General features: G+C 32.9%; 1 protein-coding gene across 1 annotated transcript; it reads right to left on the bottom strand.

Annotated features, from left to right (window-relative positions):
* Positions 1 to 1,265: 1,265 nt before the first annotated feature.
* On the bottom strand, positions 1,266 to 17,122 carry LOC119256918 (phospholipid scramblase family member 5). Its single transcript, XM_037524659.2, has 6 exons — positions 17,018 to 17,122; positions 11,758 to 11,921; positions 7,499 to 7,541; positions 5,684 to 5,904; positions 3,035 to 3,196; positions 1,266 to 1,451 (listed from the first exon to the last, which is right to left on the bottom strand). The coding sequence occupies exons 1-6, from the start codon at positions 17,028 to 17,030 to the stop codon at positions 1,266 to 1,268; spliced, it is 789 nt and encodes a 262-aa protein (XP_037380556.2). The 5' UTR covers positions 17,031 to 17,122.
* Positions 17,123 to 22,284: the final 5,162 nt, after the last annotated feature.

The raw sequence follows: 22,284 nt of genomic DNA, 5'->3' as shown, positions 1-22,284 counted from the left end.
CTTCCCTAATTTATAGTGCAAAGGGAATTACTGAAAGTACATTTTTTGCCATAAAATGATCCAACATATTTGGAAAGCTTGAGGACCATCAAACTACTAAAAATGGAGCTACCATATCACCCAGCAATTCCACGTGTAGGAGTTTAGCCAAAGGTCACAAAAACATTAATTTAACAGGAAACCTGTACTCCTATGTTTATTGCAGCACTATTCACAATAGTTAAGATATGGAAACAACCTAAATGCCCCCAAGCAGATGGCTGGATCAAGAAAATGTGGCATATATACACAATGGAATACTATGCAGCAACCAAAAATATAAGCATGCCATCAGACTGTTCCATAAAATAGATGAATAGGGCATATTTAAGATGGCCTGTTTTTTATATAAACATTAAGAATGGTACATAATAATAATAAAGGCCAAAACAAATGGTAAGCTGAAAGTGGAAAATTAAAAACTCTGTCAAAGTTATAGAAGAGAATATGGAATTGAAGAAATATTAGATGATCTGCAAAACTGAAAGAATTGTTTAGATTTGTAGATAAAAATGGGAATTGAGGAAACATGACTATTTATAAGTATGAAATTCTAGCATTCAATATCCATGAATTCTACTTCTTACAAAAATAACTAATTAACACTAATTTCTCTAATGTTTCTGGAGCAATAACCCATGTGTGTGTGTATATATATATATATATATATATATATATATATCTGTATATGTTCATATACATTAACAGAGCATTAAAAAATGTCCTGAATGAAATTATGAGTTGAAAAGAAAAGTAAAAGATACAATATCTTTGTAATAATGGAAACTAGTACATATCCATCCATCCCTGTCATTGTATTTATCTATGTATTTTGTTGGAAGGACAAGAAAACTATATATATATATATATATATATATATATATATATATATAAACTATGTATATATAACATTTAAGAGAATATCTGGTTGTTGATATTTAAACAATGAAACTTTTCCTAGGATAAATAATGCATATTTATGTTCATTTATTTTTTCATTGGAAGTAAAAATAAGCCAAAATTCTAAATTGAAGTTGAAAGAGAAGGGAAACTCAACATTTGCTGAGTGGGACGAGAGAGGAAGTCAGTCACCACGGAAGGGTGCCTAATAGAAATTGAGACTCCTACATTCTGATTTCTAAAGATTTCTTGTCCCAAACTAGTCCCCTATGCATTAAGCTTAGTATTTGGGGTAAATGCTGTGTAAAATGAGATTTACCGTACCCCTACTCTTGCAAGACCATATTTACCAAGAGAAAACAAGCACCAATCATCGCTGCTTTGACTGTCACATCTAGATCTGCAGGAACATGAATCCCAAAGTTGTCAGCATTTGTGAAGACGTCATTTACAAATCTCGACCAGTACTTTGAAATCTTACCAATTGTAAGGTTTTCATTAATGGTGATCACCTTTGAAAATAAAATAAGAGGTGTTAAATTTGAAAGCAAAACAAGATTTTACAACTCTTTTAGTATGTTTCCTTCATGAGAAACATGAATTATTTTATTTGTCATCTTCTAAATTACAATTTGGTATTACTAATTCATTTATAGAATTACAGGTGTGTATATTTAACTTACTGGTTCACTTTTCAGGAATTTTGCTTTTATAACAGTTTTGTAATCTATCATAATTGCTTTTGTTTGTTTATAGGTGGTAAAAAAATAATAGCAATAAATGAGGCCAGGCTACCACAAGATGGCAGCAGGGACACGGGCTCAACTATATTGTCAACCATGAAAAATAATCCTTTTCTTTTCAAAACCTTAGATCATGTTTTATGACTGAAATTTAACTGCGAATAAATATACCTTAAGTCAAGATTTCAAATTTTATTTTCTTCACTAAAAAATAAGTAAATTCTTGAAAAGAACTCAAGCATTTTGAAAGAAATTAATTGCTAGGTATTATTTGTAAACTTGTTTGATTTTATAATTACCGACACAAGTATTATTAGACATTGCTTTATCTCATTTCATATTGTAGTATATTATATTCTCCTATAATTAACACTATGTCCTATTTTTGCATTAAAAAACTCTAATGTATTACACAGAAATTCAGAATAAATTGACATTAAAATATCTCTAGTCCTTAGCTAGAGATCTACAATTAAATTGTGTCAACTAATCACGGGCTTTCCCTGAGTCACTTCAAAGGCTGAAAGTAATCTAATATAAACTTTCACTTTCTGTATGGCAGTAGAAGTTAAAAAACAAGAAAGCTACTTGGGATATCCCTCTACTACGGATAGTAACATCCTCAAGTCTTGTTTCTCTTTGAAAACAGGCAATATTTATACTTGACTCCTAGGAAAGCTATACCTATTCCTTCTGAAGTAGGATGGAGTCGGGACTACTCACTTTGCAAAACTTACATTGTATTGTATGTGAATAGTGTTCTCTGTAGTCATGGAAACTGGATGTCCTAGAGGAATATATGTGAATGCATGAATAAATGAATGAATTAAAAATAAATATAAACTTTAAATTAGGCCATTTCTAGGAAATAAAGTTCACATTGCTACAGACTGAATTTGCAACTAACTAGTGTTTAATGTTCAACTTACAGAAATGTGTTTGAGAGTAGACTGTTTTACAAAACAAAGTTATGAAGTTTATGAACAGAGTTTTTAAATCAGTGATATTTAATTGGCTTATGCTTCTGAGATAACATCTGAACTAGAATGTGTTACCACTGGGACCATAGGATAAAAATGCAACTTACTTCATTTTAAACTCTACTACTTGCTTTATACTATAGGTACTGTAATTTCACATAATTCAGATTTTTGTAGTATATTTTACAAGAATTATTGAAATTAGAATTAAAATAAACATGAACAATATGTACTCCTTATATTATTTCACATATATATTCTTCTATAAATTATTTCAGTGATACTTCCTGATTTGAAGCTTTTCATTTAATGAGCTGTATTCCAAAAAAATCACGATCTAAGTGAAAACTTTCTTCATTTTGTCAATCATACCTCAAAATCCACATCACCAAAACAGCCACACGTTGCGTAAGGACCAACAATTTTCAAAATATCTTCTTTGTTCGCATTTTGAATTGTAAATTTAGGCAGAAACGGGTCCCATTTCTGTGCAACATAGCCAACTGTAGTGCCAGGAGGGGCTTGGATTTCTAACTGTAAGAAGAGATAATGTAAGATTTTACTATCATGGCAACTATCTCTTAGAGTAAACTGTTTTGAAATTATTTTCATGTTCTGTAAATCATTCCAAATCCTTGCTTCTAAGGAAGCAAAGCAGTGTTTTAAAAAATACTTTATAGAAACAAATTCACTCTAAAGATATTGTCACTATGCTCTAAAAATCCTTATCTTCGATCTTCCATAAAGAAAATGGAGCCCACACAATGACTTCTGTGCTATTTGTGTTCCAAGTACAACAATTTTTCAAGCATTGAAGATATTTCATATGAGATACCTCATACATTTGAAATTTAATATCTTCAGATAGTGAACTTCCAACTTATCTGTGTTCAGTTAAAAATAAATGTTACTTGTAGAGTTACAGTTATCACACATCAATTTGATTGCTGTTTTACTTTTTTCAAAGTGCCAAAACTAGTAATTACATTTTTAGTCTTTAGTATTTACTCTAGTACCCTTCATTCCCCTAGAATTTTTATTTTTCATTATAATTTATAACATATCCATGTAGTCTAATCAGAGTCCTTGTAAAGTATGATGGAGCTGAGTATAAACTTTGAAAATTCTTTTCTTTTAAATCAAACCAGAGGTTCATAATTTGATCTTAGTTTTTCTTAATGTGTAACTTCATCGTCGTAGGTGCGTATCTGTAGTAGTGTTCTTGTGTAGACAAAGGGGGTTTCAACAAGAGAGTGTAGAAATTATACAAATTTGCTCTGAGATCACTTTTACTGTAACTGGTTTGATTTTGACCAAATTAAAAAACTATTAACTAATATTTAGAGGCATCTTATATTTGTATGACACCAGACTACTGTGACATAAAGCATCAATGTCAGAAATGTCAAATGTCACATATTTTGTGATTTATTGACTATACCATCATGTGTATATTTGAGCTTAAATATTCTCAATAGGTGGGCAGAAATTCTTAGCTTCATGTATAAGAACCTTAGATATCTTATCAATTAACCAGTTAATTGTCTATTTGCCTATAATATATATGAGAATTGTCATATATATGTAGAAACTTGCCTAATTAACCTCTTTCCATATTAATCATTGATTAATCTACTTCCATATTAATATATATTTCCCATCATTGAAAGTAGAATACTTATACAGAGGTCTTGTAGGGTAAGGAAAAATGTCAGGCTTTTCTGCCCTCCCGCCAGCAGGCATAGATGATGGATCCTTGCGGTCCTGAATGCATGACTGATGGCGGGCACCTTGAATAGGGTGTGGGCTTAGGTAGTTGGGATTCACCTGGGCTAAGACTGGGCTTTTATGTGTGGCATCATGAGGACGCCAGTAGAAGCCGAGACGCCAAGAACAAGAATGAGCAGAAGCCAAGAAGAAGCCAAAAGAGAAGCCGAGAGAGAAGCAAAAGAAGCAGAAGCTGAGAGAAGGCCGGAGAGCCCAGCCCCTCAGCGCCCCTGCCTGCCTTGTACCTGGTAATCTAAGTAAAAAGACCTGCAAAAAGCCACTGGGGACTCTGACTCCTCCTTTACCTGGTCTGCTGGATCATAGAAAACATGCGCTGTGGTCTTCCAGACTCTCCAGGTCTTAATAGAGAAACTTGGTTCTAAAGAGACCTTGATCAAGTCCAATACATGTTATTTCATAAATGTGTATATCACCTCCACTCTCTAAGCATCTGTTCCATAATTATAAAATGTGGAGAGTAAAACCTGTTCTTTCTAGCTCATAGAGATCTCAAATTGCATTGCTGGTGGGAGTGCAAACTGGTCCAACCACTATGGAGAGCTGTGTGGAGATTTCTTGACCTACTAAACATAGAGCTTCCCTATGACCCAGCAATTCCACTCCTAGGTATTTACCCAAATGACACAGAAACATTAATTCCAAAGGGCACCTGCACTGCTATGTTTATAGCAGCACTATTTACAATAGCTAAGCTATGGAAACAACCCAAATGCCCAAAAGTAGATGACTGGATCAAGAAGATATGGTACATACACACAATGGAATATTACTCAGCAATTAAAAAAGATAAACACATGCAGTTTGCAGCAACATGGATGGAGCTAGAAGGGATCATGCTCAGCAAAATAAGTCAGAAAGAAAAAGAAAAATACCGGATGGTCTCACTCATAGCAGGAATTTAGAAAACTTAAGTAAGGGACCGGGAAAAAGACTAATTAATACAAAGTAAAAATCAAAATCAACAAGCAAGTATGGATTAGAGACACACTGTGGGTGGTGGGGAGGGGTGGGGAGAGGAAGGATTAGGGTCAAAATAAGGGGGGGTGCAATTGTATGGGGAATATAACCAAAATGAAAATACATACATTGTGCACAAATGAAAAATGAAGTAAGAATCATATAAATTATTAAAAACAAACAATAAAACAAAATAAATGCCAGTCATTAAAAAGATAATTGCCAATCTTTCCAAAGGAGGGGGGAAAAAAAACACACGTAAAGCCAATGACTAACCTCTTGTAGGTAGCAAGGGCACCAGCAGCTGTTACACCTCAAGGGTCTGTTTACTGTAATCACCTCTCTACCTGAATTGTCTGTGATTTTCAGAATGCAAGATCGCAGGGTGGAACAGAAAGTACGATTGAAGCAGATGCTTTCCTCCACAGCAAAGTAAATTCTTTGTCCCAAGCTGTTTTTAATCTCATATTTGTTAGAGGTTTCAGTGCCAAGTATCACTAATGAAGCAAAAAAAAAAAAAAAGCATCATATAAAGCTATTGCTTAATATCAAACCCTTAAATGAATAAAAGAAGTGCTATTAAAACAGTAATCAATTATTAATAGATGGCATCTTCTTACAAATCTACTTCTGTGCTCTAAAACTTGAGAACTTAGACATAGAAAACAAAGTAATCTCTGAGAACAAAGGTGTTCAATTAATACAGTTTGACTCTTGGTATATGACCTGCTTTCTTGTTTTCAGTTAAGAAAGCAATGCTATAAAGAAAAATTTAGGACTTGAAAAATGATTCTTTCATTATTATGGAATTCACTGGAACACAGCAACTGGAATTCGCTGAGATTTTGTCTAAAAATCTTTGTGTGATAATATATCTACAAATGTAGATCTATTTATTTCTGCTATTCTGCTATTTCAATTTTGAAATGTTTTATAATTAATATATAGTCAAATAATTTGAATTCAGTTAATCATAGCTGTAAATGTGTGCATTAAAAAATTTGCCTATTTGAAGAATCAATGAAATTGATGAAATTTTATTTTGATGTGCTTTTGTCAGTCTCAAGATTGCTTGACAGCCCTGAAATTATGAGGGAAATTCAAATTATTAGCAACCATGGAAATTAATTATCATATATCTTTTATTATTTAAGGTTAAAATTTATGTTAGATTACTAATGACAATATTACTAAAGATTTAGAGTTTCATGCTATTAAGATTATCTGAATCAGACTAGTAATTTTATTAAAGATTTATTTATTTAGGCATATAAGAGCTGGGGTGCAGGCCGGGGATGAAGTGGTGAGAAGATTCACCAGAGACAGAGTGGGGAACAGAACAGGCAGATCTACTGAAATACACTTTTGAAGGGAGCAGCGGGTGAGACAGGAGAGGTCCGCTGCACCATGTGGGTCACCTCCCTGGTTGGGGATTGAATTCATACTGCAGTCACTTTGGATAGCTTCATAGTGCTGACAGTTAACACATTGTGCCACCAGGGAGGCCCCTGACTAATAATTTTACTTTCAACTTTTATATTAGAAAAAATAGACCAAGTATTTTTCTTTTTTATTGAGGTAACATTGCTTTAAAACAATATATGATTTAGGAGAATAGGTTCACATTTAGGAGAGTAGGCTCCTTAGATGTATGTCAACACACCACAACTACCACTATAACACTCATAGTACTTTTTGATCTAAGTTTACTCTAAGCTATTAATTTTATTGTTTATTAAATAGATATGAAGAAACTTTTAAAAAGTACAGTGTTTTGGGCCTCCTCTGGTGGCGCAGGAGGTTGAGCTCAGTGCTGTGAAGCTGTCTGCAGCATCTGCAGCACCGGCCGGGGTGAAGGTCCCACATGGTGCGGTGGACCTCTCCTGTCTCGCCCGCTACTCCCCTCAGCAATGTATTTCATCAGTCTGACTGTTCTGTTCCCCGCTCTGTCTCTGGTGAGTCCCCGCACCCTCCCACGCATCTGGCCTGTACCCCGGTTCTTGTATAAATAAATAAATAAATCTTTTTTAAAAAAAGTAAAGTGTTTTAAGTAGTTTTAATTAGTGGGAGTATAACATACAATATACTTACTTCCAAGAAGCTCCACTTGCTGGTGTATAATGATCAGGTCTAACTGTTAAAGGGTGACATAAAGGAAATAAAAAGTATTACATCACAACATTCGAAAATCTCTGAAGAGAATAGGATTAATTTGTTTACTAGACTACATGAAATTCGGTGATTTTCATATTTTTTATTGGCTGCATTTTTTAAAACAGCTAACTTTTGGTAATAAAAAAGGAAGATAAACTGTTTTTTTTGAAATGAAAGTGAAAAATTACAATAACCCTTAAACTTCTAATGCAGAATTGCCAGAATAAGAATAGGAACTGTGGTTAACATTTGTACTTTTTCTGTGGTAATGGGATAAAAGAGTAGAAGTTGGAAACAGTGTTTGAGAAAATTTTTGAACAACAGCTGACTAATAATACCAAAGAAGTGTGAAAATGCCAAATTTTTGAAAGGAAATGCAACAAAGCAATAATGAACTGATACCTTGCTATTCCTTTCAGCCCTGACTACTTTCACTCTGTCATACTGAAACCACTCCTAATAGTAATGAGATATATTTGTTAAAACTGAAAGAGGTTGTGCTACAGGTTTTTTCCTTTCACAACAGAAATCCTTTTAGTGCCAACTAAATACCAATTTAAGCAAAACAAACAAACAAACAAAAAAAAAACCCCAAAAACAATGTTACAAAATGATAAAATACAACATGATAAAATTTGCCTGATATAATTAGAATTGCAGTTAATTTACAGAGATTGCTGAGAGAGGATTAAATTAAAAGTTACCATACAGATTATTTTTTAAAACTACATAGTAAAAACTTATTCTTAAGTGTTCTTTGTGTATTTTTAAGTTTGATATTCAATACTTGAAGATTCACAAAGAATCATGAATACTATTTTAATGTCAATCATTATCTCTTGGAATACTTCATTTTCTCCTTTGCCTTAAAAAAATCTTCACTTTACTTTACCTTTGCAATACTATACTCACTGGTAATTATTAAACTGAAGTAGGCATATATTTTATAATATATGATATTGCTTTGGCATCACAAACCCAGAATTTCTGTTCTATTGTTATTTACTTCATTCTCCTTGTATAGCCTGAGATGAAGGTAAAACTAACATCATTTCCTCTATTTAAATCTTATTGTTGATAAAAGAGTGTGCGTACCATCTTTTTTTAAAGAGTCACAAAAAATGCTTTTCCAAAAAATTTTTTTGATTTAATATATTCTAACATTTAGTATAATAATCAAGGCAAAGCTTTTTTTGTTGCTGTTGTTAGACTAAGTGTTTTGTAGTGTACTGTTGTTGGTTCTCTTGGGATGGTGAGAAGTAAACCTCTAAGAGGAGAGCCATGGTTTTCTAGCAGTGGGCTGATGTAACATAATTTAGGGATGGGTAACTATGGGGACAAGACAAAGACTTGAGTTTAGGAACACTGAATGTTATTGTTATTGCTATGTGTCAAATGTTAGTCTTGAAATACATCAACTATCAATTGAGATACACTCCACAATAAAAAGGGAAACTGTATTTTTCTAATATCTAAAAATAGCAGCTGTTTACTTAATGACTACCTTAAGGTGCTAGATAGTTTGTGATAGATATTTTGACAAACTGTCTAATCCTTACAAAATTTCAGAGAGATAGATGTCATTGCATATTACACATGAGGAACCAATCCCAGAAAGATTAAGTAAATTGCCCAAGATCACAGTGCTTACAAATAGGTAAGCTGAGATTTGAACCCAGGTCATAATGCTGCCAATTTCAACCTGTTTTCTACTCTATCATACCAGCATCACTAAACTAATCTTAGGACCTGTGAGAAACAACTTTTAAGTGATACTTTGGAAATTCTGAGTACCATTCTTCCCTATTTTCTCTTCTCTTCTACTTACCCACACCCTGTAATAACATTTGATTTGTCTCGGAGGGCGGGCAGTTTTCTGGATTTGAGGATCTTGTGTTTGGTTGTCTTTGTAATTTCCTTAAGTAGGCTCTGGAACATTAATGGATGGACTAGGAATTGTTGGAAGCCTTAAATAGATTGGATTATATATTCAGGTGTCAGAGCAAGTAAAGTTCTCCTTTAGTATGAAGGCTACAAAATGAAATTCAATGATAATGTTGAATATATAGCATGAAGATTCATTTAGTGTATAAATTATTAGATTTGAAAATATCAGTGATTCTGCTTAACATCTGTATCAAAGGAAATTGGATCTTTTCACGTATCTTTATAGACTCTAATTCACCACTTTTACCTATAGATGACTAAATTACAAAGATTATCCATTGGCATTTATGAAAAAATGTTATTGACTATTGTGAACACGATAAGCCAATCTAGAAAAATAATCTATGTTTTATTATTAGATTTAATTTAAGTTAATTAGATTTAATCTATATGAACAACAGCATTACACACACACACACACATATATATAACACATATACATGAATTTATTTTCAAGTTGTTTATGGAAACAAAAATTTCTGTAGTCATCAGATGGACTTGGTTAAGAAAGAATAGATGATTTTATAAATTTCACTCTGATTTTAATTTAGATGAATTTTTTGGTATATCTCCTGTTTATTTTTTGAAGAATGTTTTATTTCCAAATGTTGGTTATTTTATTTGATTTGTATGATTTTTAGACAACAATTAGCACATAAAATTAATTTTATATGTCTTTTACAACCCCTGCTATATGTACATGCTCTTAAAGCCCATCAGTGCTCTTTTAGTATAAAGCGAGTATATTATCTTTCCCTTTGAAGTAAAATATTCACCAGCTTGTGACATATTTTTGTTTTCTGAAAAAGATTACCAGAGGTATATCTTTTTAAAAATTTACTTCATTTTAGATGAAGCCAATAGGTTCATATCTCTATTTACTGAGCTTGAAGAAAATGTACTCATGTCAAGCATCTGGCTCTGGGTGTGTCATCATTCATGGATGGAAGAAGGATATGTGATGACCATATGTGATCATCAAACCCCAGCCCTCTGGCACTGGTATATCACTTTTATACTTGGCAAAACCTTGTCTGACAACATTCCCAAACAGCTTGCAGCAGTTAATCAACTCTAGTCAGCTATTACAGCTGATCCTTTCTGCAGATGGAAGATAGTGGGCTAGATTTTCCAGCTCTTTTACATATCTCCCTGAGCTCTCCAGTCTCTAATGTACATTTGTCTGCCAGTGGGTTTCTGGAGAAGGCATCTGCAATTATAAACATTTTCCCAGGAACATATGCTGCATGCAGCTATCAGGCATAACAGAAATTTCTTGTACCTTAAGGGAATTAACACAGAGATTTGATTTTGATAAAGGAGATAGACTTTATAGTTTGAAAGAATGCCAAACAAGCTGAAAATTGCAGCAGATGTGCTGACATCTCAATATTAGTGTAAGTGTATGTCTAATCTTTTCTAGTATAAAATAAAAAGCAACAATAATACATAAATATCAACTGCTGTTTATGTGCCATATAATTCAGATGTCACTTCTTGATTGTCTTATTACAAAATTTGATTCATTTCTTACCCTCTAATGACTGGCACAGTGACTATATCTAACAACAATTCCATCTTTCAAGCAAATTGTCTTGGAGAAAGTATCAAAGAATAATTACTGCTAACTTGATAACTTCCAGTTGGATTTTCATCCACATTTTGGGAATCATTGGAAGACAAATGTTCCGCTCCTTGTGGAATCTCTCCTGAGTACTTCTGCCTTAATTTTTCTTTAGACACCACCTTTTACTATTGTGTGCATATCAGGGTTTTATCAATTTTGTCAACATGTTTTTTTTGCCTTGTCAATAACATTGCAGAATGTTTGGGTGAGTGGGACTAAGTTTTATGCTTCTTATATACTTTGATTATAACAAGAACTCAATATTTTACAGTTATAGGTGACTAAACATATTAGGGAATCCCTGGAGGATAAAGTCACTGTCACCTTGAGCTATGAGCAGAAGGAAGATAAATGTGCTAAATTGCTCAATCAAAAATGTTTAGTCTTGCCACTCTGTCAAATAAATATGGAAAATAGAAATGCTAATAAAAGAAAACAATTTTTCCCCAAATCATAGAAACAAATAAAAAATTAAATTTCATGTTTTTCTGACTTCAATAAGTTATTTGTTGAAGTACTTCAAACTTGGTTGACAAGCAAGTAACTAAGTCTGTATTCATTTAAAGGAAAAACATTTGTAGAAATAGAGATTAAAAAATAAAATGAAACAAAAGCAAAACACCTGGCTTAAATATTCAAGACCAGGTGGGGGACTGCTAGGCAGAGACTGGTCCGGCTGCCATGCTTGGTTCCCTGGACCAGAAGGTGAGACGGGAAGACTGTGATCTGGGTCTGGTGCTCCAGGAAGAAATCCAGGTAGACCTCTACTCCATTGTTTCTGTCCATCTGCAATAGAATTAAAATATCAGGCCATCTTTGAATTTAGGGCATTTCATTTAGTATTTTTTAATAATATTTATTACATCTTATTTTAGAGGGTAGATTATTTTCTGCTGCTTCTCATGGTAGGAAGGTTTTTTAATTTTCCCTATTCATTGACACCACTACTTGACCCCTCTGATCAAAAAAAGCAATATGAAAGTAATACTGTGAGGAAAACTTGAATATGGACAAAATTAATGATTTCAGAAAATGTATTATTTGTAGTCATATAAAACTGTTTGATAAGTTGAAGAATTATAAGCTAGAAAAGAAAATTAAGTGATATAAGGGAATAGAAAACCTTTGAATTACATTTATGACTTTCAAAGCATATTCCCCATCCCCCACATATTACAAGAGTCCTTATAATTTCCAAGGACATCTTCTGTCTTGTATCAATAATACTATTTATTATTTTTCATTTTAAATGAGTGGTTCTTATACTTTTTAGCCTACATCCCAATGACATGGAAGAAAGTTGGATCCTCCTCCGGAGATTCTGATTCAGTATTTGGGTTGAGGGGTGATCTTGAGAATTTGCATTTCAAATAAATTCCCAGTTAAGCTAATGCTGTTGGTCTGGGGCTGTACTTTCATAAATGATTGTGTTCTATATAATATGAGAATATTCATAACTAATTTATAAGCTTTTTAAAGATTTTATAATATCCAATTGAGCAATGATTTGTATTTTCACAAAAACATCAAACATTTTGACAGTGTGAATCCCTTTGTATCTCAACCAATATTATAATAGAAAAAATATTAACATAATAGTATGATTTTTTAAAAGATTTATTTATTTTTTGCATAGATGAATTGAGGTGTAGGCAAAAGATCTGTGGGGGAGGGGGACAGTGAGAGGATTCATCAGAGATGGAGCAGGGAGCAGAACAGGCAGATCTACTGAAATACACTGCTGAGGGGAGCAGTGGGCGAGACAGGAGAGGTCTCCTGTACCCTACGTGGGTTAGCTCCCTGACCAGGGCAAACTTAGGCAGTAGCAATAACAGCACTGAGTCTTAACCCGCTAGGCCACCATGGAGACCCACTGTGATTTTTAAAGAAACAATAAATTTTCTGCATTATAGCTTAATAAAAATGTGGCTATTTCAATTATCTCTTAGATTGACATTTCCAGATTTTTTATATACCTTGCATCAAACTGGAGCTTTTGCAATGATATGCAAAAATTCTATTAAGTGGTACATGAAAAATTATTTTGTTAATAATTATGAATTATAAGCTTTCTACAATTATTTTTCCTTTTTCTTCTCACATGGCTGCCACTTGGGCATATTAGATGCCATTTTTTTAAAGAGGATTAGCAGTTTTTACTTCTAATCTTAATTAGTCCATAAAATATAAACATTCTCACATGTATTCACTGAGTTTATCAATGATATGCTGTTTAGATTGAGCATAGGGAGTAAGCTTACAGGAAGGTATTTTCTAATATTAAATGTATATTATAAAGACAAACAATACAGACTACCTAAAAATACATGAATGGGGAAGACAGGAATCTGGTTCTAAATTAATATAAGAAAGTAAGTTATGTCAGCTGCACAAATATTTGTACACATACTAAAATTGGAGTAGCATCTATAAAATTCACAATATATTAGACTGGCCTTTCTTCAGGACTGACACTAAAATCCATATAAGAGGGCTGTGTGAAGAGAGTTATTGACTCTTTTAAATCTCTAAATATTAATTTGAAAAATCAACTTAGTTGCTGTTGGAAATAGTAAGTCCCCCATTATTAAGTGAACAAAAGTATAGCCTAGATGAGCATCAGGAAAGCAACTAAAGAAAAAAATACATATAATAAATAAAAACTGGTGAAGGAATATAAGCAATCCAAGCAATATTCCTCTGGACACCAGCATAAACTGTTTCTGGCATTGATAAACTTGTTATGGTTGTGTGTACATGTGGTGTCAGCGAGAGATAACTGCAAGATGGTTCCTTTATTTATTTAACCTAAAGGATGTAGCAATAATCCCACATGCATCCCTAAATTTGTATTGGTTTGTAACATTTAGAATTTGGATAGGTGGTAGGATGAGGACCACGTGAAAATAAATTTGTCACTTGAAACCCCCCCCACACACACATGTCTCCCTCCCACAAAGACCCCCACCCTGAATTTTTCTTAAATCTGGGCAGACACATACAGCATAGGCTCTGCAATGTCTCTTGCTCTTGAAAAAAGGGCTTGAGTGGAAGCCCAAGCAGTAAACTGAGGGAAGACTCTGTCAACATCAGGTAAGAATTTGAAGAAGAGTCACTGGCCAATATCACAATAACAACTAGAAAATAATAAAAGATAGACAACATCTTCTCCAGCATTAATGTGAGAGCACTCCTCTCATTGACTTTCAAAGAACTGTGAAGAGGGATGTTTGAGTCAGACTAACGGACTTCACCTGTGCTCAAATTAAATCTTACTAAGTTTTTAACTTTTGAAAACTATTTACTCACCTGCAATAACTGGTTTCTAGATAGGCACAACCTCCTTCAAAAACTCTGCAAGATACATTTTTACTTCTCTTCTAGTAATCAAAGTCAATTTGATTAAAAGTCAATGACTATAATGAATATAATATATAACAAACCTTAATTATTGATTAAAAAGGTTTTTCAATGCTACCTTCTTCCCATATTATTTTGCTCATGAAAATTTCCTTAATGAGGCACAATTTGGACTGCAAATATGCTCCTTAATATGTAAACCTAAGATTCTAAATACATATTATTGTTTCTTTTTAGCCTTGTCATGTTTTCCCAGTTGACAGAAACAACATCAGAGGGAAAGTATGATCTGGGGGAAGCTAGTTCATAATATTAAATTTTATAATAGCTGTTAAACTTAGGAATGGAGGAGCATGACTACTGACCAAAGGGGGACTTTTATGAGATGCCAGAAATGTTTTATCTCTTGATCTTGGTGATTACTTACCATAAAGTCTAAGTTTGGTGCTCTCTATAAACCTTACTGTATACATGATATCCTTTCATTTTAAAAAAAATCACATGTAGAGATCAATTTCCTATAGTATCTGGTAAATTCGATTCATTCTCGTCAAATTTATTGCTAAAAAGTTTAGTATATTATTCCACTTTTAACCTATTGCTATGATGACTACAACAAAATGCAATAGATTTGAGTGTTTGACAGGTGGCTTTACATTCCTGACCATGTCTATAGGTCCTCAGGCCTCACAGCAGGTTTAGGGACATGAATACCCTTGGAACCCAGAGGAGATCACATCCAAAATCTTTACTTGGCAATCTAGGATGAAGGGATTTCACCTGGAGACTTTGGGGACCACATTTCTGAGATCACTTTCTCTTCTGGGCTACCAGTTCACTTTGTACTAATATATAGGGATAACTCCTCTTCAATGTAGATCATCCAGGAAACTCCTGTTTTTCTCAAACTTAAGGTTTGAGGTCAAGCTGTTCTTAAATTGTATTTAATTGTACTAAACCATGGGCTCCAGATACCACAAATATTTATTCAGTTCTAATGACATTCAATATGCTTGCTGTCTTTTGGCTTAGTGGTGCCTATGAAATGTGAAAATTTCAATGCCTGTATTCCCTGATAAAATGCCAATTGCCAACACAATTTCATGGAATGAAGAGCATCATGATACTGTACAAGATGCCTTTAAATATATTTTAAATATGATATCCACAAAAATATTTTAGATAAAATATGATGATAACCTGACTTGTTCCCTCAAACCAGGTATCTATTTCAAAATGAAGCTTTATTTTCACTTATTTTATATATTATTTTATATTTAAGGTCTCTAACAGCTACGTGTTAAATATTTTGAGTTGGTTACAGAAGGTGTATTAGTCTTTCACATGAAGTTTTACCTCTCTAAGTTTAGTCTTGAGTCCTTATCTTTACTGAACTTTTTTTTTACATTAGTTATATTTTGATAATAGTCCTTTCTAGTCACAAGTTTCTTCAAAGACTCAGACCACCAGATGAAGAAGGAACTCCTTTGAATTTCTATCCGGCTTTGAATTTCTATCTACTCTTTTAAAAATGTATTACTAGCTTATAAATATTTCACATCCTCTGCAACTCTTTACCTTACAGGGTGCAGTTGTTGCTGTATCTCTTATTTTATAAATTGATGAAGTGTTTTGGACAAAGTGTCATTCTTAAATGAAAATACTTGTCAATATATTTTTTGTGTTCAATTATATAAATGAAGCAACACATTAAAATTCAATTTGTTATTTCATGTATATATTTTACAATTTGTGCTTTTCCAATGATACTCAGGGATTGGTATAAATTAAATGTTGATGAAAGATGAAAAGATTACCTCATTTGTTCTATACAAAGTAGTGCCCAAAAGTGTATTTTCACTTTCTTTGAATGGATCATTAATTTAGGATATTATAATTTGGTGGACCATATTATCTTAGTTGTAATTAGGCTAAAAGGTTTCCAACAATTATACCAATCATTATTCTGCATGCTAAAACTTTTCATTATAGTGTAGTGTTTAATGATTTGTTCTAATAATGGAATAAGAACACATTATAATTTCATTTTTTACATAATTTCACAAATGTTTTAGTGAGACTGCAACTCAGTATCTTAAAAAAATCCACATATCTTGTCTTTTGAGTTCTTTAAAAGTGAAATAATACTAATGATATTTATACAACTTAAGGGAGTTGAAACAAAACTTCAAATCCCTTTAAATTTGCAGTATAAATCTGTCCTTATGTTTGGCATTAAATATTACCGTTATAATTTTTCTTATATATTTTTTCTTAGCAATTCTCTGTTTATATTTATGATAACTAAAACATTGCTTACATCTTAACTTTTATAGCAAAGAGAGTATTGTTTTTTTTTTTTCTTTCAAATTCTGAAACATGCTCCTTGGTATTAAAATTTTAAAATTTCAATGCTCAAAAGTGATAAATGGCATATTTTAAATATAAACCTGAACCCCTGCAACTCTATTTCTAATCATATTATAAGGAAAACATTATAAGTTGGTTATATTTTCTCTTACCTTTAGAGGCCATGAAGATGTCTAAGTCACTTCTTCAAAGGCAGCCAGGTTAAAAGAAAAGGCTTTTCTTTTTTCAGCAAGGAGAGAAAACACAGCATGCATGCAACTACAGAAGGTGTTTCTCTACTTGATGTCAACTTACAAATAACAGAGGAAGGGAGTGCCTTGCTGTTTCCAGTGGGCTCGATTTTATCTGTTTGGACAAGAGGGGGAGACCAAGCTAACACCAAAGGTAAACACTGCTCAGAAGCCATTTTATCTTGGGTGTTGGAAAGAAAAAGAAACTTTTAGATAATAAACACCAGACAAGAAAATACATAGCAATTATTTTAAGAGGCCTGTTCCTTTAGTTTTTTGTTTTTTTATTTGAAGTATGTACTTTTAAATTTTTTGTTACTTTGGAAAATATTCTCTAATTTCTAGATATGTCCTATGCCAGAATCTATGATAATATAGCTCAGCATGTGTAAATTACTAGCATTTCTAAATATAATTATCATATTTTGAAAGTATATGAACATCATTATTCTTATTTTACTCTCAGGGTATTTTCCTATTCCCTTTTTTTACACCAAACAAACAGGAGTAGATGTATTCTTATTTATGAATATAAATATATCTTTATTTTCATTTTCAGTTGAATTTAATGAGTCAGAGCCATTTGAAATCATAAACATCAATAACTGCTCTAGGTTAATCAAAACATACAGGTGAATTTTAACGGAACTGCATAATAAATAAATGAATAAATGAAATGCTACAACTTAGACTAGATATCTCATAGTTTATATTGCAGTTGACCAGATGACTGGAGTCTTTTTCACCAAGACAATTGTACTGGATGCAGGTTTGCAAAAGTTGAACTTACCAATTTCATCAGCAATATCTGTCCACTTCTGAAAATAGCTAATTTGCCTTAGAAGGCATAGATAGTCATGAAAAATTATAAAGTCGGTCTTGTGTGTAGATAGCCAAAAGTTCAGATGTTTCTTAGTTGGTGAAGAGATGCTTCTTTTTGTTCTTTTTGTCTAGTTCTGAAATGTTGGAAAAAACTGCTGTTGAGTTGTTATTTGCAAAAAAAGTTGCATAATATGATTAATATTTTTAAATTATATTTTATGTTTTCTAAATGTTGGTTTTGGGAATTTGGAAAATCTTTAATACAATGAAACCAAGTTTTGCTTAATACTATCAAATACAGTGTTTTCATTTATGGTTTTAAGTGATTCATTAACTTTTATTTTCTACAGATCAACAAATATAATGTAAAAATCAAAGTGAATTGAATTTATATTTTGGTCTATATAAGGCCAACCATTTATGTATTTGGACATGACCATATGACTGATGGTCACCTAGTTTGCTCGTATAATATTAAAATTTTAGTATTTTAATACTAAATACTTTAACATTTATTTTAATATTTCATTTGTAACAAAGATTTTCATGTCATGTAACTTGGTGAAGTGGCGGGACTACCTATTTCTTTCTATATGCTTTATCCCTCTGTCCTATCAAAGAAAACAGCAACATTCCTTTTTCTTTTTAAGGGCCCAGCAGATACCGATTTGAAGCTTCCTTTCCCTTCATTCCCTTCTATTTCCCATCCTTTCTCAGGAGTGGCTCACAAAACTTTTCTTTATGTGTCCTGTGCATGAGCACTCACATAGTTTAAGCATGTTTCTCCAGGAGCTGTCCTCACCCCTTCTGTTGTTGTTGCTGCTGTAATTCAGCTTTACCTTCACAGTACTCTCAGTCCTTCTCTCCTGAAACTGTTACTTCTACAGAAAATCCAGGACCATCCTTCGATACTTAAAATGTTCACACTAACCTATGAGCTCTGTGCCACGAGGGAATGGCTCTCTGTGCCATTCCAGGGAGAATCAATTTCACTTTGCTATCAACCTGCATCTTCTGTTTTATTCCCTGATTCTACAACATACACACTATGAGAGGTAGCATGCTCCGATAGAGAGCCCAAGGCCTGAAAATAAAATACTAGGATTACAGCACAAAAAATTAAACTTAGAAATGAATATCAGAAAACCTAGGATCACCTGGCCTGCCCCTTCCCAGGGAACCCCTAAGAGATTCCCTGTGTCCAGCCTCTGCTCTGATGATGAGCTGCTTCTTCACTGAGGATGTTCTTCATTTTCTGTCTAGGTCACCTCTGAAAGGAGATTTTATATTCCCCTTTCTTCAGTTTTAGCCCAAAGGAAACAGAAAAAAAAGTTACTATGTAATCTCTGGACAGTCTGACCCATCCATGGTCTTTTTACAAGACGCATAGCACAGTTGTTTCTGAAGGTCCATGCATTCAGTTTTACCTTGTTCACAAATTCTCCTTTATTTAATTATTAAATGGGTAGATATTTGACCAACGATTTCTGAAACTGAGAGGGTAGTCCCCCCAAGTTGTCTGTCTATATAAAGGGAAAGCCTAATAATTTATTTATATCTATATAGTGACTGGAAAAAAAATGTTACCTGTTATTAAACAAAGTAAGGCAAAAACAGACAGCAATATGCACCAGATAGCATCCTCTGGGAAAAAGATAAGGAATGTAAAAAGTTGTAAACCTGGAGTTTTGGGGAAAGACCAAGGACTGTGGACTGAGATGAATTGGCTTTAGAAATATTTCATTAGTTTTATGGTTATTCTACCCCAGTTTTATTATACAAGGATGTGTCTTCAAAACTTATATGCATATATATATATATATACACACACACACATATATATATACACACACGTATATATTCAAATATATGTATTTATATACACATATATATTCAAATATATATGGTATAAGAAATTATTTTCTTGATTTATGTAGTTATTTTAGGTGAGATTCTAAATAATATATTTTATTCACTTAAATAATATATTTTTAAAACTTACAATAATGCATAAAATTGCATTCATTTTCATCGAGAGCACATTATTGTTATGAATACAATTTTGGTCATTTGCTATATTTTTCAGTTGGTTCCATTGTGTAAGACAATGGTCCTGCAAATGTGCAGCAGTTCCTTTAAGGTACTTATCCAGAAATAAAAATACTGTTTTATGTGTATGATGATAACTGCCTTTACTAGCTGTCACTGAATTGATCCCCAGTGCATTTGCACCACTTTACATTCCCCAAAATACAGTAGATAAGTGTTCTTATGTCCGCATATCCTCTCCAACATCTGCTTAGTCAGTATAATAGGAAATTAAGTAGGGGAGTCCCAAATATTACCTGATGAGAAGGAAGTGTCCACAGGTCTTAATTACACTATTGGTTATATAAACAACTTTGTGCTTATGTTTTTAGCAGCTCCTATCATACTCTATCATGAAAGAATAATTAATAGCAAATTTTATTAAAAAGTCTATAAAAGTAACTACCATGGGAAGGGAATGATGTACAAATGAACTATAATTTAGTGACATTCATGTGTGATCTGCTAAAATGTGAATCTGCTATTAGCTGTGATGTAGAGCTTAAGCCATGTGTTTCTATGCATAAATATTATTTCCAGATTTATGATATCCCATACTAAAATTCACTGTGTATCAAGTCAGGGACTATAACTAGCTAACTAAATAACAAAAAAACAATGGAAATAGAAATATTATTATAAATGTTTGATTTATAACTATACAGTTAAATATAAAATATCCAGTCCCCTAATGTAGACTTAGGTATTTCTTCCCTGAAAATTTGCAATTGTGGATAAAATAGTCATTTATCCACAATTTGGAAATGTCTTTTTTATGTGCATTTCTTTGTTATCTTGTTCAAACCTGTCAGTTTGATGGTATCATTCATTCATTCAACAAACATTTATTAATCTTTCTATGTGCATAACATTAAACATCATAGTTTAATGATGTGAGGGTATGAGCTCCATTCTGGGGGAATGTGTATTCTATTGCAGTATCACAATTCAGGAACACGATTTTTTTTTTTTAAATCATGAATCAGTTTCTACTTCTTGAAAATAAAATTATGTAACTTATTCTCTAACCGGAAAGCAAAAACTAATTAGAATCAGTAAAATATCATTCAAATGAGCATTTTTTCACATATACATGTGTAATTTTCCTTTACTTTGTTGCTCTATAAAAGAAAAAAAATAACAAGGTATTCTTTCTTAAAGAAAGATAAACTGAATCACTCTCCTTGGCTGCTCATAAAAGATGGATATTTTTATCCCCTTTCAGCCTACTTAAAATGATAGTGATCCAAATGACTAGAAAAATTGAAACAGATTCTGGATACAGTGGAAACTAGCCATGTGGAAGATAAAATTGACTTTAGCATAGATATATGTGACTAAAACACATATCTAAAAGGTTTCAAGATAACATAGAAATATTCAATTTAGGGACTTGTACACAGAGATCCTGTGGACAAAACAGTACATTGTAAAGTCCAAACAGAAGTAAAAGTTGTGCTTGCTTACAGAAATTTCTTTAAAATTGTCAAACTCTTACATTTTCTTCAGTTAAGACAAAGTTAAATTCAATGGAGTTCTTTGAACTAATCTATTGTTATTATGTCTTAGTCTTCTGGCATTTTCCTGGCCTGTTATGCATATACAGACTTTCAATTGTTAATTAAAAGTATCTTTCTTTAAATAAACAGAAATTGCAGGTGGAAAGTTTTACTCAATCATCATATGACACAGTACAAATCTTTCAATATCCTGTAGTTTATATGTTTATGTGTGTATTTGAAAGTTAGAGGAAAAGGGTGATGGAGGACAGAGGAGAGGGGGAAAGGGAGGGAGGAAAGAGAAAGAGAGGGAGGAAGGGAGGGTGAGAGGGATGAGAAGAGGGAAGAGTAGAAAGAGAAAGGGAGAGAGAGAAGGAAAGGGCAATAGGAAACTGGAGCTACTAGGTAGATTGAGAGAATGAATTAAGACATTAAAAATCTTCAGGACTCCAAATGCTCTCCACAAAGAACTGCTTTACCATTTTGAAAATCTCTTTATTTCTACCATTATTTTAAATATACTTACCTTGTGCCTTGCTCAGTTTGGTCACTTCATCTTCCCAACATCTGCCTGCATCTTCAGCTATCACCAAAATTCTGAAACAAACCTTTCAGCAGCTGCAGCTGACAGCCCAGCAGTGATCTGCATACAAGTGCCTGCACTGACAGCAGCCATGTCATGCACAGCTAGTGCAGCTGTAATTCAGTACCAGCTAGACACCAATTGTTTTCTGCAACATATTTTCTTCTCATTTCCAGCATTGAAAATAAGCTTGTATT

Source organism: Talpa occidentalis, unplaced genomic scaffold (genome assembly GCF_014898055.3).
Source record: "Talpa occidentalis isolate TD23 unplaced genomic scaffold, MPIMG_talOcc4v2.1 talOcc4.4, whole genome shotgun sequence".
In the NCBI taxonomy this organism is placed as follows: Eukaryota; Metazoa; Chordata; class Mammalia; order Eulipotyphla; family Talpidae; genus Talpa; species Talpa occidentalis.
This window is presented reverse-complemented; position numbering and strand designations above follow the sequence as displayed.